At 42.0% G+C, this 26326-nt stretch overlaps 1 protein-coding gene across 22 annotated transcripts in view; it reads left to right on the forward strand.

The window, feature by feature from the left end:
* PCDH15 (protocadherin related 15) overlaps nt 1-26326 on the forward strand; it is an 811115-nt gene that overhangs the window by 725183 nt on the left and 59606 nt on the right. For all 22 annotated transcript variants that reach the window (XM_063340181.1, XM_063340176.1, XM_063340196.1 and 19 more), the window contains 3 exons: nt 5306-5415; nt 6180-6320; nt 18456-18583. In XM_063340181.1, coding sequence (XP_063196251.1) covers nt 5306-5415; nt 6180-6320; nt 18456-18583 — 379 coding nt within the window. The remainder of the gene's footprint in view (nt 1-5305; nt 5416-6179; nt 6321-18455; nt 18584-26326) is intronic.

Consider the following 26326-nt stretch of genomic DNA (forward strand, 5'->3'; position numbering starts at 1 on the left):
TACGGTTTTTTTTAGAATTTTAAAAACTCAGCTGCATAGCCAGACCAATTTAAGTGTGTCTGTTTGCAGAGCTTTTATTAGCAATTTTATTGTCCGTGTAACTTCACCGTGAGCTCACCTCATTTTAGACACTGGAGTGCTCTGGCTACGCTTGACTTTTCTGCAGAAAAATATATAAATTCAGTTGGTTTTAATGGCTTATGTAGCTTCTCTTTAATGTGAAGCATCAGACAGACGAAAAGCCAAACGAAATGACTTCCCAGGAGGAGCTGGATGAAAAGAGGGTGTGCAGGAATGGGTGCACTGCTCGGAATTGTGTTTCGGGTAGAAGAGGATGGAATAGCTTCAGGTAAAATACCCTTGAGAGTTAAAAGTAGCCAAGGCCAAAACACTTTAAGAAGCTGTAATGTGACAGAAAATAAGGAGATGATTTTACCAGAAGAGGTCCAAATGACATTTTAATCAATTTGAGCTAAGAATCCTAGCAATGTAATTAAAAAAAATAAAATATTTAAGTTCTGAGGTATGCTTATGGACCTCCATGAACTAAAATGTAATCCGCAAAATAGAGTCGACTGAAGTGTCTAATACAGAGTACATACACATCACACTATTAAACTTCAGCACTAAACCAATTTTCCAATTTATTATTGGGTTTGCTGGTTTTAAATTTAATTTTTGATTAAATCTCATGTTCATGCTTTTGGAGATAGAAAGGTTTCATGGTGAATTTAAAGTATATTGGATATCAGGCAAATTGAAAAATGGATGAGAGTCTGACGTGTTTAGCGAAGGGGAAAAAGAAGCAGAAAAGAAGAGAGGAGAAGTTAAAGTTTCGGTTTGGACATTAAAAATTGTTATGCCCTGTGATGTATTTGGTATGTGTTCAGTCTCCATTTCCCCCTCTGATCAAGATACAGATAACTGAGAGATACCTAATTAAAAGATATTGTTCTCTTATGATTTGTATCCTTTGTCAGTGTTTTTGCATGTAAATAATGACTTTATTTTATTCCTGTTGTTCTTCTAGTTTGGAGTTGTTTGTTTTTTTTTTCCTGAGGGGCAAACACATTTTGTGGCAAGGTTTCATTCTGAAGCAGGAGGCGATGCAGTAGGGGCCTCAAAGAAACACCAGCAAATCTTCAACTTGTTCAGGGGTAACAAAATCGGAAGAGTGGGACAGAAGACTTGTTATTGAACATCTATTTTGTCAATTTTAAATTACTTTGTTCTTCCCAAATCCAAGTTGGAGGCCATCAGATACTAATCTTATCTCAGCGTGGCCCAAAGAGATTGAGGCTGCTCCTTTTTGACGCTTTGCTGCCTTCATGTCCTCTGTTCCCACCACAGCTTCTCAGGAAGGGTTTGGGCAGTTGGGTGGCTTCACCCTGACTCCAGGGATCCTACAGGGTTTTCATTACACCAGGGTGATGGGGACCAGTATCCATCCCATCCTGGATGCTGACAAGATACCATTCACTATTTCTGTGAAAACAGTCAAGTGAAGATTGACCAACCTAAATATGCACATTGCGGTGACGGTTACGGAAAAGTCCCATGTGAATGAATGAAACACTGGTGTAGAAATTTATTTGTTTTGCCGTGGGCAAAAGATAGTTGTGTGAAGGAAAGTGTTTAGGAGGGGAGATTTAAGACTATGGGTAGACTTGAGTTGCAGCTGAGGTAGCTGAAGTATGTGTTAATTGCTATTTATCCTGTTTCACCCTAAGATTTATGCGGTGCGAGTGGATTATCGTGTCAATGCTCGGGGCTTTCTTACATTCAGTGACTGTATGTACAGGGGTACCTGTGCATGGAAGTATTGGGAAGGGTGGAAGATCAGAAATTACATATTTGAGAAGATGTTTTGTTCAGAAGCGCAGAAAGGGAGCGTTTTATTTGAAGTATTTCAAAGAAGTCAGCACTGGACCGTCGGGCATTGGCGTGCCAGTCCCAGGCAGGTGACAGTGACAGAAATGTACTGTCAGGTACGGTCAGAGCCGGGGGCTGGCGGGGTAATCACCGTATTGGCAGTTGCACTCAGAGGCTCAATAAGGCGTTGCAAACATTACCAGACAAAAATACCTGCGGACGCTGTGAATCCTAATGATGTGTTGGAGTCACAGCAGTACCCTTCCCTCTCACTACGCTGGCGGGTTCCTGAGCCATCTCTGGGGGGCTGGGGCTGGATTGCGCCGCTTTGCTGGTGTCATGTCTCCTTGCAAAAATAACCAGCCTTTATCATCCAGCAATGCAAAATTATTGCATTAAAATGCCCTTGCCTGTCCCCTAAAACAACTTCAAATAGTATGTCTACCACGTACCAAAAAAAAAAAAAAAATTAAAAAAGCACTGTTGTACATCTCAGTCATTCAAAAATTGAAAAATAATGAACTTATCCCCCAAGAAAGCTTATTAGAGCTTGTAGTACAGGATAAAGAACAGTGTATTGTCAGCTGAATACTGTTGTCTTTTCCTGGTTCGCTTCTCTACAATTCAGCAAAATGTTCTTAGGAGACCGGCTGTATGTTTTAATTCAGCTGCTGCATTGCTCCCGTTGAACCTGATCACCTTAGTTAAATCAGGGAAATGAAATCAATACAATTACTGTGGCGGTTTTCTGCCCGCTCCCTCTGTCGCCTCTCATAGCCAACACAAAAGCCCTTTGCTAATTGATATTGATCTGTCAATTCATTGAATTTGGCTATGTCAGAGGGGAAGTTACAAGGCCATTTCCATTAAAAGAATATACTGAAAGTGTGCTTTGGATGAAATGTGGGGTTTGTGTGTACACAGTCATGAGGGTTTTTTGTCCAAATTATGTGCCTTCAGAAGAAAAAGAAAAGAAAGTAATAGATAATGCAACATAAAATGGGTCTTTATTTTCCTTGCTGTCCCGCATCTCTGACCTCATCAAAAGAGCTACAGCTTGCAATACTTTCAGGTTTGACAGCCTTTTTTCCCCCCATCTCTAGGATTAACCTTTGCATTTGTAAAATGCACATTGATAAGCATTTTATAGCACTGGTTTTGCCGCTTAATAAATCAGGTAGCAATAATGAATTTTATTTCACTGCTGATAGCACACTTGAGGCAGAAGGGCAGGAGCCAGAGTGATCTGGTCTGTGCCTGTGTGTTTGAGTAAAAGCGAACTTACCGTCATCATCTTCTCTGAAAAAATCAGGAGGTCTGTGTTTCAGTACAGCCACTACTACATGATCCAGTGTGGCTCAGCCTGGAACGGGATTATCTCCCCATTATTTGTACAGTGGAAGGCCTAGGAATGCTCAGAAGAATTAATACCTCACCAAGCTAAGTGAGATACAGTGGATTAATTTAAGAGAGACGGGGCCCTCCAAAGAAAGCAAACCAAACCAAATAAATAAAGCAATGGCAGATGTTAGAAGAAGGGAAGGAAGCATCTTAGCCCTATGGGCCATGGATGTGGTTTGCCTTTGGCATCTTTTTTACAGGTGGTGTGATCTGGAGCATGCAGCAAGCCAGCAGTACGGTGCCATAATTGGATCAAGCTGAGAGCAAGAACTTGGGAAGAGCAGGAGAATTACAGCCCTTAGGGCAAAGTAAGGGAGTGGAGAGAGAATGTAGGGCTGGGGTGAAGTCAGTCTAAATAGCAACTCGAGGGAAGAGGCAGAAGGGTAGGTAAACTTCTGACCAGCGTTTGGGTAGGCAGAAGGTAGTTGCTGCAGAAAGCTGCGAAGCATGAAGGCAAGCAAATCTTCTGGGTTCGTTTATTTTTTTTTAAACAATAGCGAATAATTTACCCACTGAAACTTTTAAACTTTATATTCAGTGTCATTATCTAGCACTTTTCTAGGATGTTCGAACCCATATTCATCCCAAAGAAAATGTTTGCAAGACAGAGCTCAAGGGCGGATTGTTGGTCTCGTGGTACGCAATGGCAGAGGTTTGGGTTCAACAGTCAGGACTGCAACCTGGCTTTCTGCCCTTGGAATGGGAAAACATGGTATTGGGGAGGAGTATTTGAAAAATACCTGGAGGATGAAAGAGGGAAGTCATAAAATATTCTCTGAAATGAAAGCAGGTGTAGATTCTGTCCAGAATTTTGAAGATCAGTGCACAACTGAAATACTCTTTAAAGTCCACTCCTATTTAGGAGCCTATCTCAACATATCCTTGTCTGTTTTTTATTTCGTTATATACCAAATGAGTGTAATTTTTAAAGAACGGAAAATATCTGGATAATGCTGGTTTTAACAAAGATGTATCTGCATTTATGGATGAGTGCAAAAATTCCCTTACCAATTTATTTGTTCACTAGCATGAATAGTTTTCAGCTTGAATTCAGCCTTTACTTGCTTTGATGAAAATCTGAATGTTTGATTTGAGATTAGCTCAAGAGTCTCATTTCTCCTTGTTGAAATTGTTTAGATTGCTGCTTTAAATCCATTAGCACAGGCTCTTTGTTCGTTCTGAAGTAGTTACGGTTTCCTTGAGGAAACAGCATCTCAAAATGGTCCTCATCACATTTTCTGATCACGTTTGAACAACAGGAGAGAAAGAGTAATTCTTTGCTGTGTTTCATGAGGAAACTCGTTATTTATACACGATGAAACTATGCTGAATAAGAGATGCTTATTTTTCAGTGTTTGCAGGGTATGGAGAACATGAGATACCAATGTGTTAGCAGCGTAATCTTTTTTTCTTTTTCTTTCTTTACACAAACCAGTGCTCAGTGAATCAGAAACAATTTACTGAACGCTTAGAAGATGTGTATGTGTACTTGGGTTCCAGTTGTTTTCCTGAAAAGCATCTTGGCTTTTAGTACCAAAATGGTTTTGCAGGAAATGTTTTTGATCTTTCTGAAAGGTAGAAAGTCCTGTGGAGGTGGCTTTAAAGAGCTCACCGTTTAAATGCTAGAGGTTTACCTATGAATGAATTTTCCTGCATGCATTTCTGATAGATTACTGAGCTTTTTTAGTAGAGGTGAGTATTATAAAGGAGCTATTATGTTCTGAATTTTACTTGCAGTTCATCAATCTGTGGTGGTTCTTGTGCTCCTGTTCTTTTCTACTCATTATTCCCTGCTTTTCCACTTCTCATATCAAAGAACCGTTATATTTTTCTGTTGTCACCTCTTGTCAGTTAGACTTCTTACAGTTTTTTGCATTTGCAGAAGTTTTTAATATGTCTTTCCATAATAACAGATCACCTGGCTTTGGCAGCCCAATCGATGGATGAAACTGCTAACCTGAGGAATAAATTTCAGTAATCTGCCGGTTAGGCAACTGGAAGGTAACACAAATACTTCTGTTCAATTCTGCAGACCCCCGCCAGTGAGTGAAAGTGCACCGAAAGGAACCGTGGTCACAGTTGTTACAGCGGCCGCCTTGAACCAGACAATCGTATATTCGATTGTTTCGGGAAACGAAGAGGGTAAGTACTAATATTTCAGCCTTAGTGGTTCTGCTGAGCCTAGTGTGTGCATCAGAAGTCTTCAGGAAATAGGGCTTAGAAATAAAGCTGCTGAGGTGAAATCCCACCTCACGTGTATGAACAGGAGGGTCTGCCATCATTCAGCCTTTAGAGATCAGCTAAAGATCAGATCGGTTAGCAGAATTACACTGAAAATAAAAATACATTGAAATTTTCCCTGATGTGAAAATTCACAGCGGTGCCACATGGTGTGAATCCATGGCATCCTGGAATAAGAATATAAATAGCTTTGATGGAGTTGCACTTCTTGCTTAGATATCTGTTTTAAGGCATTATAGACTTTGCCATGCTGTAGCCACAAGTATTAGAGTAGAGCCTGATATTTGAACAAAACATCATTCCTCCATTTGCATCCTTCTTGGGTACTCTCCGTGATCCACCTTGAAACCTCTAACCCAAATGACGCTAAATTATTTGGAGGGCAGTATAATAATTCCCCATCCCATCCTCCTTTTCATGAGACAGGGCTGTTTGTCTTGTCTGCTCTTGCCAACGTGTCCTCAAGTTGGTTATTGCCCTACCAGGTCATCACAGCTTCAAAGAGGAGTTCCCTGGGCTTTTAGAGGCCAGAGGGAGGGATGGGAAACAAATTTCTGAAGATGGTGTAGGAGAATAGTGTCATCACCAAAATAGAAGCATTTGGGCATTAAAAAAAAAGTGTTTATGCATCTTAGAAAGTTAATTCTGTTTTTGCTGGATTTCAGGTGTGTTTGCTATTAACAACAGAACAGGCGTGATCTCAGTTAAAAAGTCTCTGGATTATGAAAGCGTGAAAAGTTACGAGCTTCGAGTTCAAGCGGACTCCTTACAAGTGGTACGATCCAATCTGCGTGTCCCTTCCAAAAGTGAGTTTAAAAACACTTATTTTTAAGTCTCCTTTTAATACACATACGTGTTGTTATTTTTTGAAGCTATGGATAACTGCGCTGTAGCTAGTGACCTTGTGTTGTTACCAGACATACAAAGGCGATGATGGCGCGTGAGCAGCAGAGAGTGGATTTGTGGAGCTCTGTGCTTGCCTTCCATACATGGATCAGTCTTGAGCTAAACCCTCGCAAATCATGTCGATATTGCACAGTTGTAGGTCTCACTGAAACACCCAAAAGGCGTGTTTGTATATAAACAGAGAGTTGATGACACAAATTGAACATTTTCAGTGTAATTAGGAGGTTTTGTGATGGAATGTCGCAGTCACTTTTTCATAAACACATTGCACAGCCCAAATACGGCCTTCCTCCCTGCTGGGCTGGGAAGTGTTGGGACAACACGGAGAGGAATGGGGAACAGATGCACAGCGAGGGTGAGAGGAAGAAAAAGACTCCTTCAGCAGCCCTGAAGGTCTACGTGGAGTTTATTGCAACCCTGACTTGAGAGCAAACTGGAGGCAAGGGCCTGCTCTGACAGAGACAAGAACATTCTTTGCAGCATCTCAAGGCAGGAAGGAATTTATTTATAGGATCACAGAGTTGTCTAGGTTGGAGGGGACCTTTCAGATCATCGGGTCCAACTATCAACCTAACACTGACAAAACCACCACTAACCCATGTCCCTCAGCACCACGTCTACCCGTCCTTTAAATACCTCATGGGATGGCGACTCCACCACTTCCCTGGGCAGCCTGTTCCAATGCTTGATAACCCTTTTTAAAAATAAAAATGTTTCCTAATATCTAATCTGAACTTCCCCTGAGGGGGGGAATGTCTTTGTCTCATTGTAAGCGTTTTCTTTTTCCCTTTAATTCTTTTCCTAATAAAAGTAATTTGAAGGGTCTTTGGATGGTTTTTATCATCCTCTCTGTAAGGAAAAGGTCTGGGTGTCACTCTGAGTCCTGTCCCATCCTCTAACACTTCCTATTTAAGCCACAGTTGGGCCCTAGTGAAAAAGAAACCCAAATCTTGTACCAAAAAGCATTTTGCTACACATTTTTACACGGACTGTGTTTGTTGTCTCAGCTTTTTTTCCCTGTGTTTTTGGTCTCTGTGAGTCCCAGTTTTTTGCTGCTGTAGCTGAGGAGCATCATGGATGCAATGAAAATAAGCCCAGGGCGGTGGACTGTTGCACTGAGAAAAGGGCAGCGAGGAATTGAACATTTGTTTAAAGGCTATAAAAATACTACCTTCTTTCATTTCAAATTGAATATAAGATAGTTTCAAGCCATTTGATCTGCAGTCACAGTAATTCCAGTATGAGCTGTGGGCCAGATCTCTTGCAGGTGGCTGGAGCTTTTTTCTCCTCCGCACTTCCACCAGTGTTAATTGTAGAGCAAATTTGGAAAAAAACCAGGCTCATTCTGACCAAAACCAGCCCATGATCTAATAGTTTGAGGGGAAAACCTCAGCCTCTTTCATTTATAAATGCCTGCCCAAGAGATGCTGCTGCACCATCTCATTGTGTTTGCCCTTGTGTGAGCTGAGGCCTCCCCAGGAGGCCAGGCTTTGGCTACCTGCTGTTTATTGGTGTGTGTGTATCATTCACTCAATAAAGGACCTCACGTTGGTACTTGGAGTACAAATGGAGGTCAAATTTACTTCAGACTTCAGTTTTATGCAGATAACCAGTATTTAGTTACCTGTCAGTCAAGGGAGACGGGTGGGGGGAGATACCATCCACAAAATGCCAGTACCAGATTGTTCCTAAACATCCGTGTATACATAATAAAACCTTCTTACAATTTTTGGGAGCCGCCAGTAATATAACGAGTGATTTTGGTTTATATTAAAGCGTTACTGGCAGTATGATGCTGTAGGGGTTGTGCTGCCCCGGATTTTGGGTTGATCTCTGTTCCCAGGGAGGGCTGCATGGCAAGCCAGGGGCAAAACAATTTCCATCTGTCACTAATATTAGACTGTCACCTTTCCACCTGCCCTCAGTAAGAGAGAATTCTGTGGCCGGGCACAGAGAGCACTGAGCAAATTAGGACTCGGAGCCTGGCGTGATCCCCGTTGTCTCCCTTGCTGCAGGGAGAAGGGAGCTGTGTCAGCTTTCTTGCTTTTCCTCCTCATTCTGGGCTCTTTAGCTGGCACGTTGGCAGGCAGAGAGAAAAAGTGCCACCACCCTGTTATTGTCAATGCTGACAGAGTTGTTCTGTGACAGACAGAGCCTTTCCCACACTGCAGGTTGTGATCCACAGAGTGAATAGTCTGAGAGTGACAAAGGAAGGGCTGCCCTTAACTAACTGGGCTGATTCTGCTGTCCTCCTTCTATAATTAGTCTTTTAATTATTGTTCTGATGCATACAATAATAGCCATGGATATTAGGGAACACATCTCCAGTTTATTTCAGTGCCGGTTTAAAGCATTAATGTATTGTATATACAGTAGAGATCAAAATTCAGATTTTTCAGGATAGTAATTTAAACGGGACGTAAGTCTGTTTCTTCTGTGTAAAGATACTGCTGTAGAACCTGCTTGTGATACTGAAATTGGTACTTCATGAAAATTTGCTTACCGATTTTTAAACTTTTTAACGATACTAGACTTGATGGGCTTAAGTATTTGGGAGCATGCCATAAAATTGGGGGATTGACGATAGCCTGAGACATTGTGCGGGGGGTGGCACTTAAAATACATTCATCGGGCTTTCCAGTACTACCCATGTAACCAGCAGAAGATTTTTGGAAATTGTGTGTGTATTATCGTGGATATTTCTTCTCTTTAAGAAAGAACTGAGCATGTGTGTGGTGTAACATGTAGGGATTATTCAGTGGTCGGAAGCTGAATTGTATTAAAAGCCATGTAAGATGCTGTCACAGCCACCATTGATGATGTATCTGGGGAGGGAGCGAAAGAGCGAGCTAGTGCCAGTTGACTGCACTTCTTTGTGTCTGGGAGAGGTCCAGGTAAGGTTCGGTTCTGTATGACGCGGCCAGGCCATACACAGCGAGGAGATGAGGCCGTTGTGTAGCGTACAGCCTGTTTCAGGTCCTTCTCTGGCATGGATGAGCAGACGAGGGAGTCAGCAGGTTCCACCGCTCAGGGAAGCAGTGGCCTCTCTGTCCCTCTTCCTCGCAGTCTGCGCTAGACCAGTTCTTCCAACTGGGCAGCAGTTTTAAAAAGGTGATGGCCGAATTATTTTATTCAGGGCTACTTGATAATGACTGGAGTTTGAATTTGGTCTGATTGAAAGGAAGACACGCACTTACTGTATGTGTTTGGATATCCACGTGTGTATTAGGGTTTGAATATGCACTATGCTGGATGGATAGCTGAAGAATTTGGTAGATGTATATTTTTTAAGTACTTTACAAGTATCTGGCTAACTAAATCCCTTATGTCTCTATAATGGAAATCTCTTGACCTCTAGGTTTGATTCGTACATTTGTGAGATGTATGTCTTTCCATTTTCTCTACACCTTTTTCTTTCTTGATGAGTTTTAATCAGGTTAAATACTACTTCAGAGTTTCGGGGCACTGAATTGATGAACTACAGTGGAAGGAGACGAGACAGAATTAATGCACCACTGTGGACTTGGGTGACATTGAAATGATGACCCACTTTGGAGAGAGGTGACTTCGAATGCGCTTCTCTAGAATTATGTGACATTGAATTAATACACTGCTCTGACATTCAATGGCAATGAATTGCTGCCAGTTCCGATGTAAGATACCACTGAATCGGTGAACCGTTCTGGAATTTGTTGGCAGCGAATTGATGACCCACTCTGAAGCTGCAATGATGAGCCCTGCTGGAGCTAAATAACGCAGCACTGACGAACTGCTCAGCCACAAAACAGCGCTGAATTTTACGAAACTCAGAAACTAGGTACCAAATTGTTTTTAACCATGTGGTATTATAGAAGATAATGATATACAAGTCGGAGTTTGAGTTTTCATCTGTGCAGTGGAAATGTGGATGATACTGCATTAAGTGTAACTAAGGTTGTCATTCAGTGATAGTGCCAACTGATAGCCTAGTAATAGCTGAATAAATAAATGAGGAGAGAAAGTAAATCGAGGTGTCCTCTCGAGTATAAGAACGTAAAATTGGTGACTTAAATTGGGTTTTTTAAATGTCATGCTATATCATGCGAAATCACACTCTTACTTTCAGTGAAATCAAACTCCTTAAATGAGTTACTTTAACTGAAGCTTTATAATATGAAGTTGCAGTGCATTTTTACTTCTTTTGAAGGGAAGAAGAGTTAGGTTTTCTCATGATAGTGAATTTAAAAGGTTGGAATTATGGCTTGAAGAATCATCAGCTGGTGATGCTGAGCCCTGAAAGACCTTCAGTGTTAATGGACTTCTCCAGTTCAGTTGAATTTAACAGCCTGTTGTTTTTTTAATGTTGGCTCTTTGCTTCTTAGATTGTCTAGCACAATAGACCGTAGTCTAGTAGTCGGTAAATCATATTAGGGTTGTGATTATTAGCCTCCAGCTAGAAGCTTTCAGTTCTCCATCAATGGATTAGATGAAAAAAAAGAAAAACTGATACATAAGGGGAACATCCCAAAACTGTGGGTTTTGGGATGTGTTCTGCAGTTGGAAGGTGCTGCTCTGTGATCTATCACAGAGCCAGCAGCTCCATCCTCCCAAAAGAGCTGTGAATTAGTGAGCTGAAGGGAATGTATCAGTACAATTAATCATTTACTAAACCAGAAGTAATCCTTGAACAAGAACAGGAGGAACATCATCTTTTGCCTCGTTTGAACGCTGTCAGCTGTTCACAAAGTTTTCATCAGCATCTCACCATCCTGCAGTTTGATGCCCAGGGAAATGCAGTCAGAGGAATAACCTTGTTGTGGGAAGGAAGAAAGGGACAGGAGGCAGCAGCGGGGTTTACGGGAAACCAGAGACAGCAGCGAAAAGGAAGGGCTGACAAATGCAGTAAGAGCAAGCAACGGAGCGGTATAGACAAGAAGGAGCAAAGAAAGGGTTTTACCACCAAAGTACGCATAGTCCCAGTTTAAAGAATCAAAGCATTAGTGGGCATCTGGGCATCCATGCCAGACAGATGAAACATGGACCCTGGTGGTAGACACCAGGGCTTCCCACTTGGATCTGGAAAGAAAGGTGTATTTACAAGAGAGCCAGAATATGTTTGCTTTTCAACACCACGGACAGAAGGGCCCCCCAAATTCCTTTGACTATGGAAGTGGAGGATTCCGTATAGTGTTTTCAGGTGTTCACAGTTTCCAGCAGCTGAGAAAAGCCTATCTTCTCATTCCCCGACTCCCTACGTGTGACCCTTCCAGCCTGTCACCGCGCTCTTGCGCACTGAATCACTGCCGACAGCAGTTGTCATTTGCTCTTGAGTTCCCATTGGTGTCCGCGCAAAGCTTCACCCATCCTCTGTGCCGGCTCAGCCAGGTGACCTCCAGGCTCTTCGGGGTCTGTCTGCAAATGGACCCGGACGCAAAGAGATTGTTTAAAAATAAAACCTTTCAGGCAAAGGTGTTAGCAGTTGGCACAGTGCGGCGTGAAAGGTTTGTCTTCATTAGAAGTTACCTGTGTTCACAACTTCTTGCTCAGTGGGTTGTTGAGAGGGAGACCGGAGGGAGTATTTTTGACTGCAGGTTGCTCTACTGCAGATTTTGTCTCGTTTTGATTGTCTCTGAGACCGTCTGTGAGATGCCTGGGCCTCCCAAGTACATCGTGTTCTCGCGGCGGGGTGAAAGGGGGGGGGTTTCTTGTGTCATGGACTTGTAAATGCAGTGGAACTCTCCCCCACATCCCTGAGCTTGTCACCTGCATCTTTGTTACAAAAATTCTGGCATCACTCCTAGTCCTGCTGTCATCTCTCCTGCATCCTCTTTAATTTTTCTTACACTCTTGCTGACTTGATGGGCTCTAATTAAAGAGTAGGGAAAGGCAGAGCAGCAAGCACGGATCTCCCGTTCCTGGAGATGCAAGAATAATGACAGAACCATGTGGGGGCTTTGCTGCCTTTTAAGAGGAATCCAAAAGAAAGGAAAAGCACCGCAAACGATGAATTTGTTGTGTTTTGCAGTTGCGCTTGCCCTGTTTTGATAAACAGATTTCCTTTTCAGAGACTGCAAGTGCCCCCTCTGTGTCTGTGCCCAGCCTGGCAGTGGGGAGAGCTGAAACAAGCTGTCCCTCCAAACTCTTACGGGTGCTGCAGAATTCAGAGTAGCATGAATTTTTATTAAAAATCAACTTAGAATTAGAATTCAATGAGAAGGAGGTAAGGTATCTCAGTAGTGTTAGACCAGCTGAGGGGGGAATTCACTTCCACATTGTTTCATTTCAATCAGCTGTGCCTAAATATTATATTTGCTGCCAGGTGTGAATATGCGAACTTGGTAGAGTTTTTTGTTTGTTTTTTTTTTTGGTATCGACAGATCTTTAAGCAAATATGCACCTTTCAATTTATTATTTACATGGTTTGTTCATTCAGTTAGAACTATTTTTTTGGCCTTTGACACAGCCCCAATTAAGAAGTGGTGCAGACCAATTCCCCCGACGCGTGCGGAGGCTCTGCCCTGAGGAGGGACATTTCTGTTATTGAATCGCTTCTTTAATCCTGGCTGTGAGGCTTTGCTGTGGGTTTTGGAGGGTCAAAGGAGAACAGTTCTGTCTCTCCTGTGGTGGTTTTTGGTTTCTAATCACAAAATAAACCTTTGGGAATCATAAAGCGAAAAGGGGTAAAACTAGTTTTGCCACCAAAATTCTGCAACTGCCCCACCCTAATTGGGAATAATAGTTTTACTGACTCAAATATGAAAATGAATTCTGAATAATTACCCAAGTAGCCTTACATTTTTAGTTTCAAACATGTTGCAAAAGTTGGTGCTGTTGGTGTTTCATAAACTGCTGCCGTGCCCAGCCCCTGACTCCGGGAGATGTGGCATGGAGGCAACGCGCTGCAGAGCCTGAAGTGCTGCCGATCTGCCGCCTCCGCCACGTGGCTCAGGGGCAGGTCCCCTGGAAGCCACTGGGACCAACTGCAAATTTCTCTGGGCACCAAAGCAATGTATTTTAGAGACTGCATAAAATGTGAGCTCCCTTTCAATTAATTATTTGGGAGAAAAAGATGGTTTATATTCATTTAAATCGGAGCTGGGATCAGTGCTGCTCCAAATACATTGCTGTTTGCGTCTCGTCGAAGCTTCCTTTTGCACTGTTCTTGCTCAGCTGCGGCATATGAGCCTCTTCAGGCTTTATGGGCACATGCTGATTTAGATCAAAATGCCATTGAAAAATATTCGGTGCTGACTCCTATTTGGTTCTGCCAAATTTAGTAAGGCGAGATGGAGTGCAGCTGCAGTTCAGTTTGTTTTAGCTGCCAAAGCACAAAGTCTGCTCGACAGACTTGTAAGACAGTAGTAAAGCAAAGTGCTGTTGAACCCTGTCGAATTATAATTCTCATTCCCAGTCTGATTAAAATGAACTTTTAAAAGAGAAAACTCTGCTGTTATCTACTGCAGAGCAAACAGCCCCTGCTTAAGCTGGATGTGGTTTTTCTCTGTTAAATTGACCGACGGATGAAGAGCAGCTGTATCAATGGCTGGTTCGGAGTATTACAGAAGTGCAGTATCATTGGTGAAAGCATGATGTAAAACAAATCTGGTAACACTGAAAGCGTAGTTGACGCCATCTCAGTGTTCCAAAAGCATTGCTTTAGTTCAGCTTAATTTCGGAGTCTGGCAAGAAGCTACGGACTCACATGAATCGGGCACGTTATCAGCACGACTTAGGTAAGCAGCGATACTGGGAAAGAGTTTTCAACAAGCGTGTTTGGGAAGAACCTCTGGAAGTGCTGGTACACACCAATTCTGACCAGCTCCCTGGAGTTTTTGTTGTGGTTTTTGGTTTCTATGTTAGTCATTCATGATCTTTCAGACATTCCCCAGGTTTCCTTTAGAGCAGCTTTCAGGATGTTTTCACTCTCCTTAACTAAATCACAGAAGCTGCAAGGTCCAAATGCCTCATTTTCTGCTCTTGGGAATGATTGTTTATCTGGAGCAGTGCATGCAATGTGTTCGGTTCTGGGCAGCTCTGAAGATGACTTAGAAGCAACTGCAGTTCTGTATAGTGTGTACACTGCAGCTCAGCTCAGGGGGGTCTAGACGAGCAGAGGCAAATGGGACACAGGAGACATTGCAGGAGATGGTGGTGCAGAAAATTCCTTTGTGGTGTGTTGTCTGGGGGGCTGACTGGACCTCCGTGGCTGTTGAACTAATCAGTGTTGAAAAATCCAGACAACACACATGTTTTAGCAATAAAAATATGCAGTAAAACTAAAGAAGCTGTTTGCGTATCAAATATTATCTGCATACCTTGTGTGCAGAGAAGCATTTCCATTACAGCTGGAGGAAGGCAGCTGTAGCACTCAGTCAATGTTCTCTGCCCCTTTTGGCCACCTTGGCAGTCCTGTGCTGCTTGTCCAGGGAAAGACGCTTTCTTCTTTCACCTGCTCAGCTATTTAGGTAGCTCAGTCACAGTAATAAGAATTATACTTTGATGGCATGAGGTCTCACAAGAAGTACCACAGAAGAGTAAATTCTGGTTCTGGCTTCTGGAATCCATAAAAAAGAATGTAACTGGAGCTGGATTCCAGGTCTAGAATATCAACGGAGCAAGGTTTTACATACATGGGGGTACAAAATTTCACTTCTGGAAGGTGACTGTAAATATTGGTGTCCTTTGGTGTTCACTGTCCTACCTGCGGGATTATCAGTAACAGTGCGCATTATAGAGTGGATGCTGTTGCCTCCCTTCAGGCACCAGAAGAGAGGGCTAGAGCCACGCACAAACAATATTTAGAACAAGATTAACAAATCTGGAATGTGAAGGAAAAAAGAGTCTAGTGCTTGAGTCTGCACCAGCCTGTAAGAACATGCTGAGGCTGGGTGGCTTCCCAGTTGGGCAGGCAGTGGTGGTGCAGGGGGTGGGCAGGAGCACCGTGCCCCGTGTCCCCCGGTGCCCCGCGGGCAGGGGATGGCTGGGTATCTGAGCCAAGCAGAGTGGCTGGGGACATCCCCACAGCAAAGGTTCTGGCACGACCTTCACAGGCATGGCATGGTTTCTGGTGAGGGATTTCAATGTGCTTTTTAGGGTTTTCCAATATGAGAGTCGGGCGACGGCTGTGCCGGGCTGGGAGTCACTCGCCATGGCCAGCAGTGGGCTGGAATGGAATGAAAAGCAGGCGGCAGTGAGGGGTTCACAGATGCCGCCTTCCCCTCCCTCCACCAGAAGGAATGAAATAGAAGCTGTGTGTAAAAATCAGGCACTAAGATAAAATGAAGGTATATGTTTAATTTAACGTTAGCGATGCTAGTGTTAGTATGCATATATGCAGGCTATTTAATTTGCGTCATGCTTAACGCAATAACTTTCATTTCTCATTTTCATAACTTTCATTTCTCATTTTCAAAGCATTCAACCCTGGCTAAACAAATTGGCGTTTTGGCAGCTCAGAGAACTACCAGCAAATTAAACAAATGCCTTTCAGCAAATTGCAAAGCAAACTTTGTGCGAGGCTAAGCCACCTCACCAAAAACGGGCTTAAAATGAGGGAGATTGTGAGCACCATGCAAAAGATGTTTAATTTGCATTAGAGAGAGCTAGTGCAGATTAGGAAAGGCCTAGTCCTACCAGCACCAAAGGTGATACAATTAGGATCTCCCCAGTTAGGACCTCTGGTGCCAGCCATTGATGGAACTGTTTATTAGCTCAGCAGGGCAAGGCCACTTACCCACGGTGCCTGTAATCCTGCTTCAATCGCCTTCTTCCCTAAAGGCTGCAGCTGTGGTGAAAAAGCCTCCCTGGGAATCTCATTTATCCCAACAGGGCTGCAGTTTCTAGCTGTAACTTGGTATTGCAGCCAGAAACGTTATGGATCGGGTTTAGCAAGAGAGAGATTTGACTATTCATAGGACCTCACCGTACCTCTTTGAAATTTTGCTTTGCTGTAAATAAATAATGTAGCCAAGGTAAGGAGCGTTCTCTTAAAATGAACATAAGCAAACTAGAGATGATTACAAGTAGACCATTATGGCCATGTTGCACACATTTAGATGTTGGATTATGGCTTTTTCTTCACATCCATAAAAAGAGAGCTTGTCATGAAGTCATTTTCCCATGAAGGAACAGCACCTACAAGTTGTTTAACAGATCTGCACAGATCAGTGGGGAAGGTGAATAATTGATTATTCCTCTGAGGAAGTGTAGTTCCCTTTTATTTTTTTCCTTTCTCTTTTTTTCTTCTCTCCATTCTCATACATTGGATGGCATTTTAAATGTTTTTCTCAGATTTCAGTTACCTTTATGAAATCCTCATTTGTTTCCCATCAGTTGGACCATCAGATATATAGAGTATCTTTGGTGGTGACTTTGGCAGTCTAAGAAATAGTCTGGGTTTTAATTTTTTTGTCCTCTAAAGATACAGCTACAAAGCTCTCCCTAAATGAGACTGCGTTTTGAAGCTACCTCGGATCAGCATGGCACCTGCACAACATCTAAATTACCCTGGCACTGAAACACATTGGGAAAACCAACTCTGAAATGAGGCAATTTATGATTTGAAAATGTGGTTTTAATGAACTGGATAGCATCATTTCCAGCAATCTTTCTGGATTATACAATTCCAAAAGAGACAAACAGATGTTGGTACCAATTACTGCACAGTTGAGTCTTTTTTGCACTAGGTCCGTAATTTTTGCTGGATGTTTTTTCCTTGCAGGAGAGAGATGTTCAAGGGGGTGGATCAGTAACTGTTTAATAAACCACAAATTAACAGCTGTATTGTGCTTGAAGAGGTGTCAAACCTCTCAGGGGGGAGGTGACACTTCTTGAGTTCCCCTGGGCCAGGTTTGCCATGAAGACAGACTCGGGCATGCGCTGAGTTGCCGCAGTACGTTCGTTAGGTGTTGCGGCTGATTAGCACACGCGTGGTCAGACCCGTCACATCTTTGTGCTTTATGGCTCAGGCAGGGATAGAAAACGCTGTGTTGACCTGCAACGTGAACTACCAAATGTGAAGTGTACCAATGTGAAGTGACCAAAATCTGACTTATTGAAGTACATTAGTTGCAGAATCACAGAATAGTAGAGGTTGGAAGGGTCCTCTGGAGATCATCTAGTCCAACCCCGTGCCAGAGCAGGGTCACCCAGAGCAGGTGGCACAGGAACGCGTCCAGGCGGGTTTGGAATGTCTCCAGAGACGGAGACTCCACCACCTCTCTGGGCAGCCTGTGCCAGGGCTCTGCCACCCTCACAGGAAAGAAGCTCCTCCTCGTGTTTAGGTGGAACTTCCTATGCTCAAGTTTGTGCCCATTACCTCTTGTCCTGTCCCTGGGCACCACTGAAAAGAGCCTGGCCCCATCCTCCTGACACCCACCCTTTCAGTATTTATAAGTGTTGACGAGGTCCCCCCTCAGTTGTCTTTTTTCCAGACTGAAGAGACCCAAATCCCTCAGCCTTTCTTCATAAGAGAGATGTTCCAGTCCCCTAATCATCTTTGTAGCTCTCTGCTGTCCCCTCTCCAGCAGCTCCCTGTCCTCCGTGAACCGGGGAGTCTTACTTGTCTTTTCTTAGCCCTTTTTTTTTTTTTTTCTTAGTCTTGCTTGTGCTTTTCTATTTATTTGAAAAATTAGTTACAGGTCTTTTTGTATATTTTCCCCAAATATCTCACTTCCTAAAGAAAGCCGTGGCAGCTTTTTGCGTACAGGCACATTCACATCGTCCTTATAGCAAAGTGCAGGTGTGCAGCTAATGGGACTCATTTTCCATAAATGTACAAGTTTCAGCTCAAGATTCGGATTTTTATTCAGAAAAAATGGCAAATGCAGAAAAGATGAAGGTAGAGTGACAAAAAAGAATACATGAAATCTCTTTACTTCTTTCAAGTTCATGCTTCTCATACCAAATGTGCTATTATTTCTAACGCGTTTATTTTTACAGTGTTATCCGTTCACTTATTTTACATGATTCCTTTTGACTGTAAATGTTTGAACTCCAGTGGGTGTTAAAGATTTATTGCCAAATGTTCTATGTATACTTTTCATTTGCTCTTGTAGGCAATACAGCCAAGGTTTTTATTGAAGTAAAGGACGAAAATGACCACGTGCCTGTCTTCACCAAAAAAATGTACATTGGAGGAGTGTCTGAAGATGCCAAAATGTTTTCTTCTGTGCTTAAAGTTAAGGTAAGACTGAAATGTATTTTAAATCCCATTCACGTGCAGTGGGAAAATATTTACTCACTGGTTTGATTTTTCACAGGAGGTTACAAAATGGGTTTGTCCTAAAACTGCTTGAGCTCCTCAGACACGGGCAGTAATTTCCGTTTTCTGTCTTTTTATAACCGAGTATAGTGAGCACAGAAGGAGTAATTCTTCTCACAGAATCAGTGGTTGAGTATGAATATGCCTGTGATGGTTTGCATTCGTGTGTGTATGATGGACACGCGTCACTCCGGTATTCCAGCAGTTACTGGTGCAAGGTTGATTTTGGGCTTAGAAGAGTTTTGCAGGTTTTATTTCTATTGAATTTATGAGCTGGTTTTTCATTTGAAGATGTGTAGCTATCATTTCAGAGACGTTAATATTTAGAGGATTCTTTTATGCTCAAAGTGAATTTTTACCTTAAATTCTTTCAGCTGCCTCTTGGGCAGCAGCCTGTTTATGCTTTAAAAAAAAAACAAACCAGTTTGTGTTTGAGGTCTGTGCACTGTGATGCAATTTGTGAGTGAAATTGACTACCCGTAGGTTTTGGGGGTTTTTAAAATAAAAAAAATTAAAAAAAAAAAAAGAAACCAGGAGAAAATTCAAGGAAATATAATATATAAAATGTATAGACAGAAAAATAGCTTAGAATGAAAGCTGTTTGTTTTCTGTAACACGCTTTGTGACGCAATCTTTCGTGCCAGAGACAGCTTGAGTTGCCAGGACTTTCCAAGTCAGCTTCTTTCCTCTGCCTGTGTTTTCTGCCCTCAGCAGGATTCCTGCAGCTTTTTTTCACCTCAGGTGTTAGCGGAATAGCTTGGAAGTTGCTGATTCTACCTTATGCATGAAAGGGCACAGAAATACGACCTGCTAAGAGTTCTGCTCTGACCTCCTGATGTGTTTAGAGCCCTGGGAATGAAATAGAGAATATCAGAGCTTATTAAAGTTGTCTTTTGCTTTTGTTTTATGGCAGTCCTTCCCAAACTAAGCCCAGAAATGGCAGAAAAGTGGGACGTGGTTAAGGACTGACTATGGGATAGAAGCCTCTGTAGATGAAATTGGTTTACTTTGTGCACTCCTCCAGAGTATTTGTTTTTTCTTTTTTTTGTTCTAAGACAGTGCTTATCGTAGGCAATTTTTTGTCCCCAGAGTGTCCATATTGGTCTGTTCTAGAAAGGCATACAGCAGCAGTCGGAGTAAACAGCAGGGAATTTACTGAAGAGAACTTGGAAAGGGAACATTACAGTGTCTGAATCTGCCCTCCACCAGTTCTTCCCAGCTTCCTCTGCAGGCAGGTAGGGACTGACCTGCCGAACGGGGCTGGTCAGCTTCAACCTCGAGGTGAAGATGGAGTCCGAGCTTTGTAAATGAAGCCAAAAAAAGTCCTCTAGCATGTGCAACGCCTGTGTTTACTTTGAAGATTTACTTGCACACGAATAACGAAATTACAAAGTGCATAATAAAGCAGCATTGTGTGCTGGAAGGAATGCATGCAGAAAATGAATCGCGAAATTTACTTTTATCACTTTGTTTTCATCCAGCGTCTATGTTGAAGTTTGAAGGTACACCAGATTTCTGCTCTATGCAAAATAGATGCTAACATATAACTGTATAATGGGCTTGAGTCAATGAAAAGGAAATTCTAGATGCACAAATGAAAGACATTGTGGTCGTGTCGCTGTTAGGGTGATCTGAGACCATGATTGAGCAGAGTTTTGAAGGCAGAAGTAGTATTTTCCTTAACGTCTCTTTTTCCAGACATTTTGCCAGTTATTGCTTCTGGCTACAAACCTTAAACTGAAGCTCTGGCACACTCAAAAATAGGAGATAAAAAATTGTGTCAGATCCATAAACTTTAGAAGTGCTGAAGATACAGAACTGCACAAATATGCTGGAGTAGATAAAGAGTAGTGAATAACAAAGTTACTTAGATCAAGGAGTGGTATGTGTGTGAAAGCAAATGAAACCTAAGACAGAAATGTAAAATTACATTTTGAGTGGATCATGCAAAACTTGAACAGACTGTGAAATCCCACCTGGTTTTCACAGAGGCATTCGTGATTTCTTTGGCACAGATATTAATTAAGAAGTGTGTGAAAAAGAGCAGCCACACAGGCAAGGGATGTTTCGGGGTGAAGAGGGGAATCCGCTTTTACCCTTCAGAAACATTTGACTCAAGAAAGGTGAGCAGAGGACAGAAAAGGGCGACAAAAAAGAAATTACAGTTATGTGTCTCTAACCTCCTTCTGTTAAAACGTACGACAGAATTCTCCCTGACTTTGCTCACAAGCAAAAAGAAGAAGGTATAAGACGGTTGTTACTAATGGATGGCATCAAACATAACTGCATGCTTAGTTAAAGTAAAATTAGAAACAGTTAAGAAGTGCTTGTCGCAGAAAATCAGGCTGTAATTTATTGTTCTAGCACCAAGCATTTTCGGCAGTTGTATTTTCTGTCCTTTAGAAAAAAAAATAATTGCTCTGTTAGTTAAATATGATACCCATTCCAATTAGTGTTAAGAAGAATTAATCAAATTAGTGTCTATTCTTGAAGAGTTCAGGTGAGTAGAATTAAATGAGTAGTTTTCCAAGTTGAAATTTTAAAAAATATTAATAAAGTACACGCATAGAAATGATACAATTTTTTATTGTAATAAAAATTATTAGAATTTATATTTCATTATTATTCAAATTTTTATTGTAATAAAAACCTCCGTAGTAGGAGTTGTAAATGCATTTGCTTTCATCTTCTGCATTCGTTAGCAGTTGCTAAATTTTTTCACGACATCTGAGTCATTTTGAGAAGAAACTGATATTCTGAGTGTATTCTCATTCTGCCACTGACAACAACTTTGATGGTCCTTGAACATGGACTAGCAAAAACAAGTTTATGACCGAAAGATGTAAAACTGCATATTATACGTGGTTGAAATCATTGTTATTGGATCTCAGAGCGAACCAACATTTTCTGATTACGACTAGTGTCATGTTATTTGTCACAGCAATGCCATGCAGTCACTGCTGTAAAACGTACACAAGACTTCCTGCATACTAGGACCCAAACTTGCCGGTTTTTCCCCTGTACCTCAAGGAGATAGCAGCAATAAATAGGTACTAAATGTGTAGCAGTGACGTTAACTTTTAAATTGGTTTCTTATGTACATTCCATTATCCTGAGGGAAGGAGAAAGTGTTTATTTTAAATTAAAGTGTAAGATTGTTGTTACTGAAAAAAGAATAGACTTTGAGCCAGTGTTTTCTTTGTATTAACAAAATTAGGCATTCTAGAGGTACGGCAGGGACTCTGTTGATTAACTCCTAGCTTCTTTGGTTTTTTCTCTTGATTTTTATCTGCATGTGACAGATTTTGCTTCAAAACCGAAAAGTCAAAGACTTCTATTAGTAGTGGATGATTTGGATAGTCAAGTCAGATGTTTCAAAATTCCCGGACCACCTTTTCCATATCAGTCACCGTGTGTGTGTGTGTCTATGTTTAATACGAACTTCTACTTATCCTTCTCCAGGTCCCTTATTTTTGTATCCCTTCACGGGACTATCCATGCTCCTAATGACCCATGTCAGTTCCCGCACCCATGGACAGGGCTGCTGTAAGTCCGAACATGGTTTTCTACCGGGGCATTTACTGTGCTGTCAATACGTAGAGGCAGTTGTCAAGGTTTGGTTCTCCAAGTGAGGGGAGATGCTTAAGACGTTGCACAGGGGATACATGAGATCTGTAAAGCAGCAGGGTGTATCAGAAGAGAAACAAGGACAACCTAATTCCTAATAATGGTTGGACTCGATGACCTCAAAGGTCCTTTCCAACTATGAAGATTCTATGATTCTATAATTCAATGAAGAGAGAATAAGAAGAAAAAAAACCCCACTTGATCAGAGTGAGGTAGGATCCATCTTCTGCTTTCATATCATAAAAATGCAACTCAAGTTAACGGTGATGTATTTCTCATGACTCTTGTCAATTGTGTAACCATTATGTACCATAAATTGGTATAGATCACGGAAAGGGATATCTAAGTCACAAGTGAAGATAACTCACATTGTGAGCACCTACATTTCCTTTCCCATGTGAAAGTGATAAAATATGGCAAAGTTCTCCTTTTTTTGAGGTGACCTCCTTGCCCAAGCATTGGAAGTGTTAAGGGCAGGCAACCATTTGGCACTCTATTTGATTGCCTTCATATAGTAGCAAAAAGTTATGTATAACACAAGTTTTATAGCAGAATTTACGAGATACCAGTATTATAGCAGACTTTCAGAGAAAATAAATCACATTCATTAATTATATTTTTATATTGTAAGCACAAATGTGTGTTTGATTTGCCTCAATGGATACCATAAAATTCTCCAACAAGGGCCTTCTGACGGGCTGGCAGAGGATGCTGCTTCTGCAAGCCTGGATTTTGGAAACACCAGCGCTGTGTCCATTAGTGGGAAATGTCTTTTTTCTGGTGTGGCAGAAGGAGGAGATATTGTTGGTTGAAAATAAGGGTGAGATTTATGGCAAGAAGCTGGTCATTGCGAGTTTATTTGCATTGGAAGCAAAGGGGAGCTTAAGTACATCATACTTGAGTTGAGGTAACGACTCAGCTTCTGGGTGCCTGTATCTATTTCAGCCTTTTACATCGGAAGGTCAGAGTCTGGAATTCCATCTAAAGCCCAAGTGCCAGACAGTGGTTTGGTTTCTGTTACCGTTTATTCATGCATCCATTTTTGAGGAAAGTATCATGACAGAAATCCAAGACTCATCCTGAAACTTTTCCTTTCTCCTAAAAGCTCAAGGTCAAAGCCGTTGGTGGCTTTAGCAGAGGGTTTGGATGACCACCACACAGTTCTTTGTTATGTTCCCATATCTTCAGTTTCAGCTTCCTGATGTTTCCAACACATTCCTGAGGCTGGGAGGGCAATGGCACCAGCGCGGCTGCACCGGTCAAGAGATGTGTCTGCCAAAGCTCTGGGGCAGCTTCACAAGTGGGCAGGTCTTTCTGGACCCCCTGGCGCTGCTTTGACCCGGCTCCTCTTGTCTGTGAGAGGTTGGAGACGGCCTTTGCTTTGTCCAGTCGCCATTGGTGGAATAACCGTGGGAAAAGATCACTGGATGGGTGGGTTAATTGCAGTAATGGGAATGGCCAGTATTTAGATCTTGATATGGCTCAAGCAGTTAGATGTGATTTACAGGGCATGCCTGCTTTTATTTGCCATTGCTGTAATTACATTCGTTAAGCATAATAATCACAGTGGCAGGCACTTGCCAGCAGTTACCGTTTAGTGGCAGTTTAAGCTAATATAATTTTTCCTTTTCATCAAATAGGAAATAGAGAAGATGAGCTGAGAGACGTTAGCTAGGAAGTACTAATTACAGGTGTTTACCAGTGTAGATACTAAGGAGGTTCAAAATTACTTTATAATCTGGGTTGAAATTCACTGTGTCTTCATTTCACAGAGTGTATGGGTTAAAATAAGCAAGAGGTAAACAATATTTTAAGTTTTTTTAAATGTATCTAGTTTTGCAATAGTTCAAAAAGAAAAACAGTCTGAAATGTTGGAACAGCGCTGGCATGAATAGGGAGAGGTGCTTCTATGGCAGGAAAGGATCAGCGGCTCTGCTAGCGCCCGGATCCTCACCTCCACGTCATCCCGCCACACCAGGATCTGCGGTGGCCTCTTCCAGCAACGGCCCAGGCCAAGGCGGGTGTCCCGGTGCCCACAGCCCTCCTGCCCAGCTGCGTCCCGGCACTTCCCCAGAGGGAACCGGGGGCTGAGGGGCAGATTCTGCCCCGGGGAATGGGTGTCCTGCTGACACCCCCTCAGGCTGCGGCAGCCCTCCGGTGCTGTCTCATCCTGGTGTTTCCTCAGTTATTCCCAACTAGCGCTCTGTCTTTCTACGTAAGAACGGCTCATTTTTGATGAGTGTAATTTATGTAATAATGAGACGATAAGCTTTATGGCCCTATGCAAAAACTATGGCTTCCAAATTAAAAAAAAAAAAAGTAACCACAATTAGTTCCTCTTTAAACAGTACTTAATGATTTGCTCTAGTCATTAATTTTTAATATAGCAATTTATGTAAATTAGTTTTAGACAAATTTGTCACAAATATACTGCTGAACTTCTGTATGTTTAACTCCAGTTGCTTAAATCATTGTGTACTCTGTGGCTTGAAGAAAGTTTCCCCCCTCCCACCAAAGCCCAGTTCTTCCCCTCTTGAAAAATGTTTTGTGAAGCAAAAAGTCACTTTCAATTAGAATTAATTTGGTTAATGATATGCCATATGCATTATTCTATGTGAATATGATTGTTTTAGGGTTAGTGTCATCTGAAGGCTGCTAAGGACTAATGTCTCTAAGAAAAAAATGGCACTTTTTGACCGAGGCTTTAGTCCTTGCGTCTTAAAGACCATGTTTAGATTGCTAATAGCTCTGCAGGGAACATGGAGCTGTGTTAAATACCATTTCTCTTGAAAAGATAGCGGAGGCTGATTATCGCATCTCAAATCCACAGGCAATTTCCCACCGCCGTATTTTTTAGCCTACTCGTTCCCCCCAAAGCCTATCCAAGATACAGGATGCCCCGATGGGATCGGTTGAGTCCCGGTTGGTGATGTGATGCCAGGCCAAAGGGTGGGCAGAGCCATGGGGGTGGGAAGCTCCAGGACATCCGGATTCCTGGTTATTTGGGTTTTCCTGTCACTCTGCGACCACTGCACTGGGCCTGCGGTGCTGGGACAGCAACCTGGATAATGGCTTTAATTACAGTTCTGGTGTGCTCAGAAAAAGGCTTCAGGTGTTGGACAGTCCTGATGGGGATTGGTGTTGCAATAACCTTTTATTCTCTTGCTTTTCCTGCAATTCTCTTTTTTTTTTTCCACAAGTTTCAATGTATATAAGAGCCCATTTGCATGATGAAAGGCCTTCTCCTGCTTTTTGTTATGAATACGTTAATTAAAAACAGATGTAGTGCTCATAACTACTAATTTATGAATTTTGTGGTTTGAGATTTGCTTTGCATTTCATTCTATTAGAATTAGTTCCTTTGCTTTGCCACTGGTATTTTCATGTAACTCCTGGTTTTCCCCTCAGAATTAGCGCCAGGCCTCCTTTAGCCACAAGCACAATTATTTTCAATCTGCTCTATAAAAATAAGACCAAAATCAAGACAATCTTTAGGGAAATTACTGGCGGGAATTGACTTTTTGCTATAATGGTGCATTATTAGCCCTTTCTTTTTAAACATTTTTTTTTTTACTATATTAATCTCTCTAGTTTTGTTTGTTGAAGTGCATTTAAATGAGGAAATATCAGAGGTGCTAAGTCAAGTACAGAAAGGGAGAGTTTTTTCCTAAATTACTGCTCAGTTTATAAAGGTATATTTTTGTCCTGAAAATGTTTGCAGAGAAGGCAGCTTGCCAAATAAATGCCAGCGAATGCCAGTGTTTGGACTTGTGTTTGATAGAAGAGGCTCACACTGAAGCCAGCAGAGCGGGCTGATGGTGCTAATGGGAGCCGGAGGGGCTGAAATGCAGTTACATCCTGAAGAAAACTCTGTTCTTACAACACGGTTGATCAAATTTTGATTTTGGACCTGCATTTTGTGCCCCTTTCTGATGGGCTTCATAACGTAACTTCGTCCTTTATTGCTCTTTGAATATCTCAAATGTACAGAACTGCAAAATAAAACGAAGCCATTTTTTGCTACAGGTTTTTACCCCG

Source organism: Chroicocephalus ridibundus, chromosome 6 (genome assembly GCF_963924245.1).
Source record: "Chroicocephalus ridibundus chromosome 6, bChrRid1.1, whole genome shotgun sequence".
NCBI lineage: Eukaryota > Metazoa > Chordata > Aves > Charadriiformes > Laridae > Chroicocephalus > Chroicocephalus ridibundus.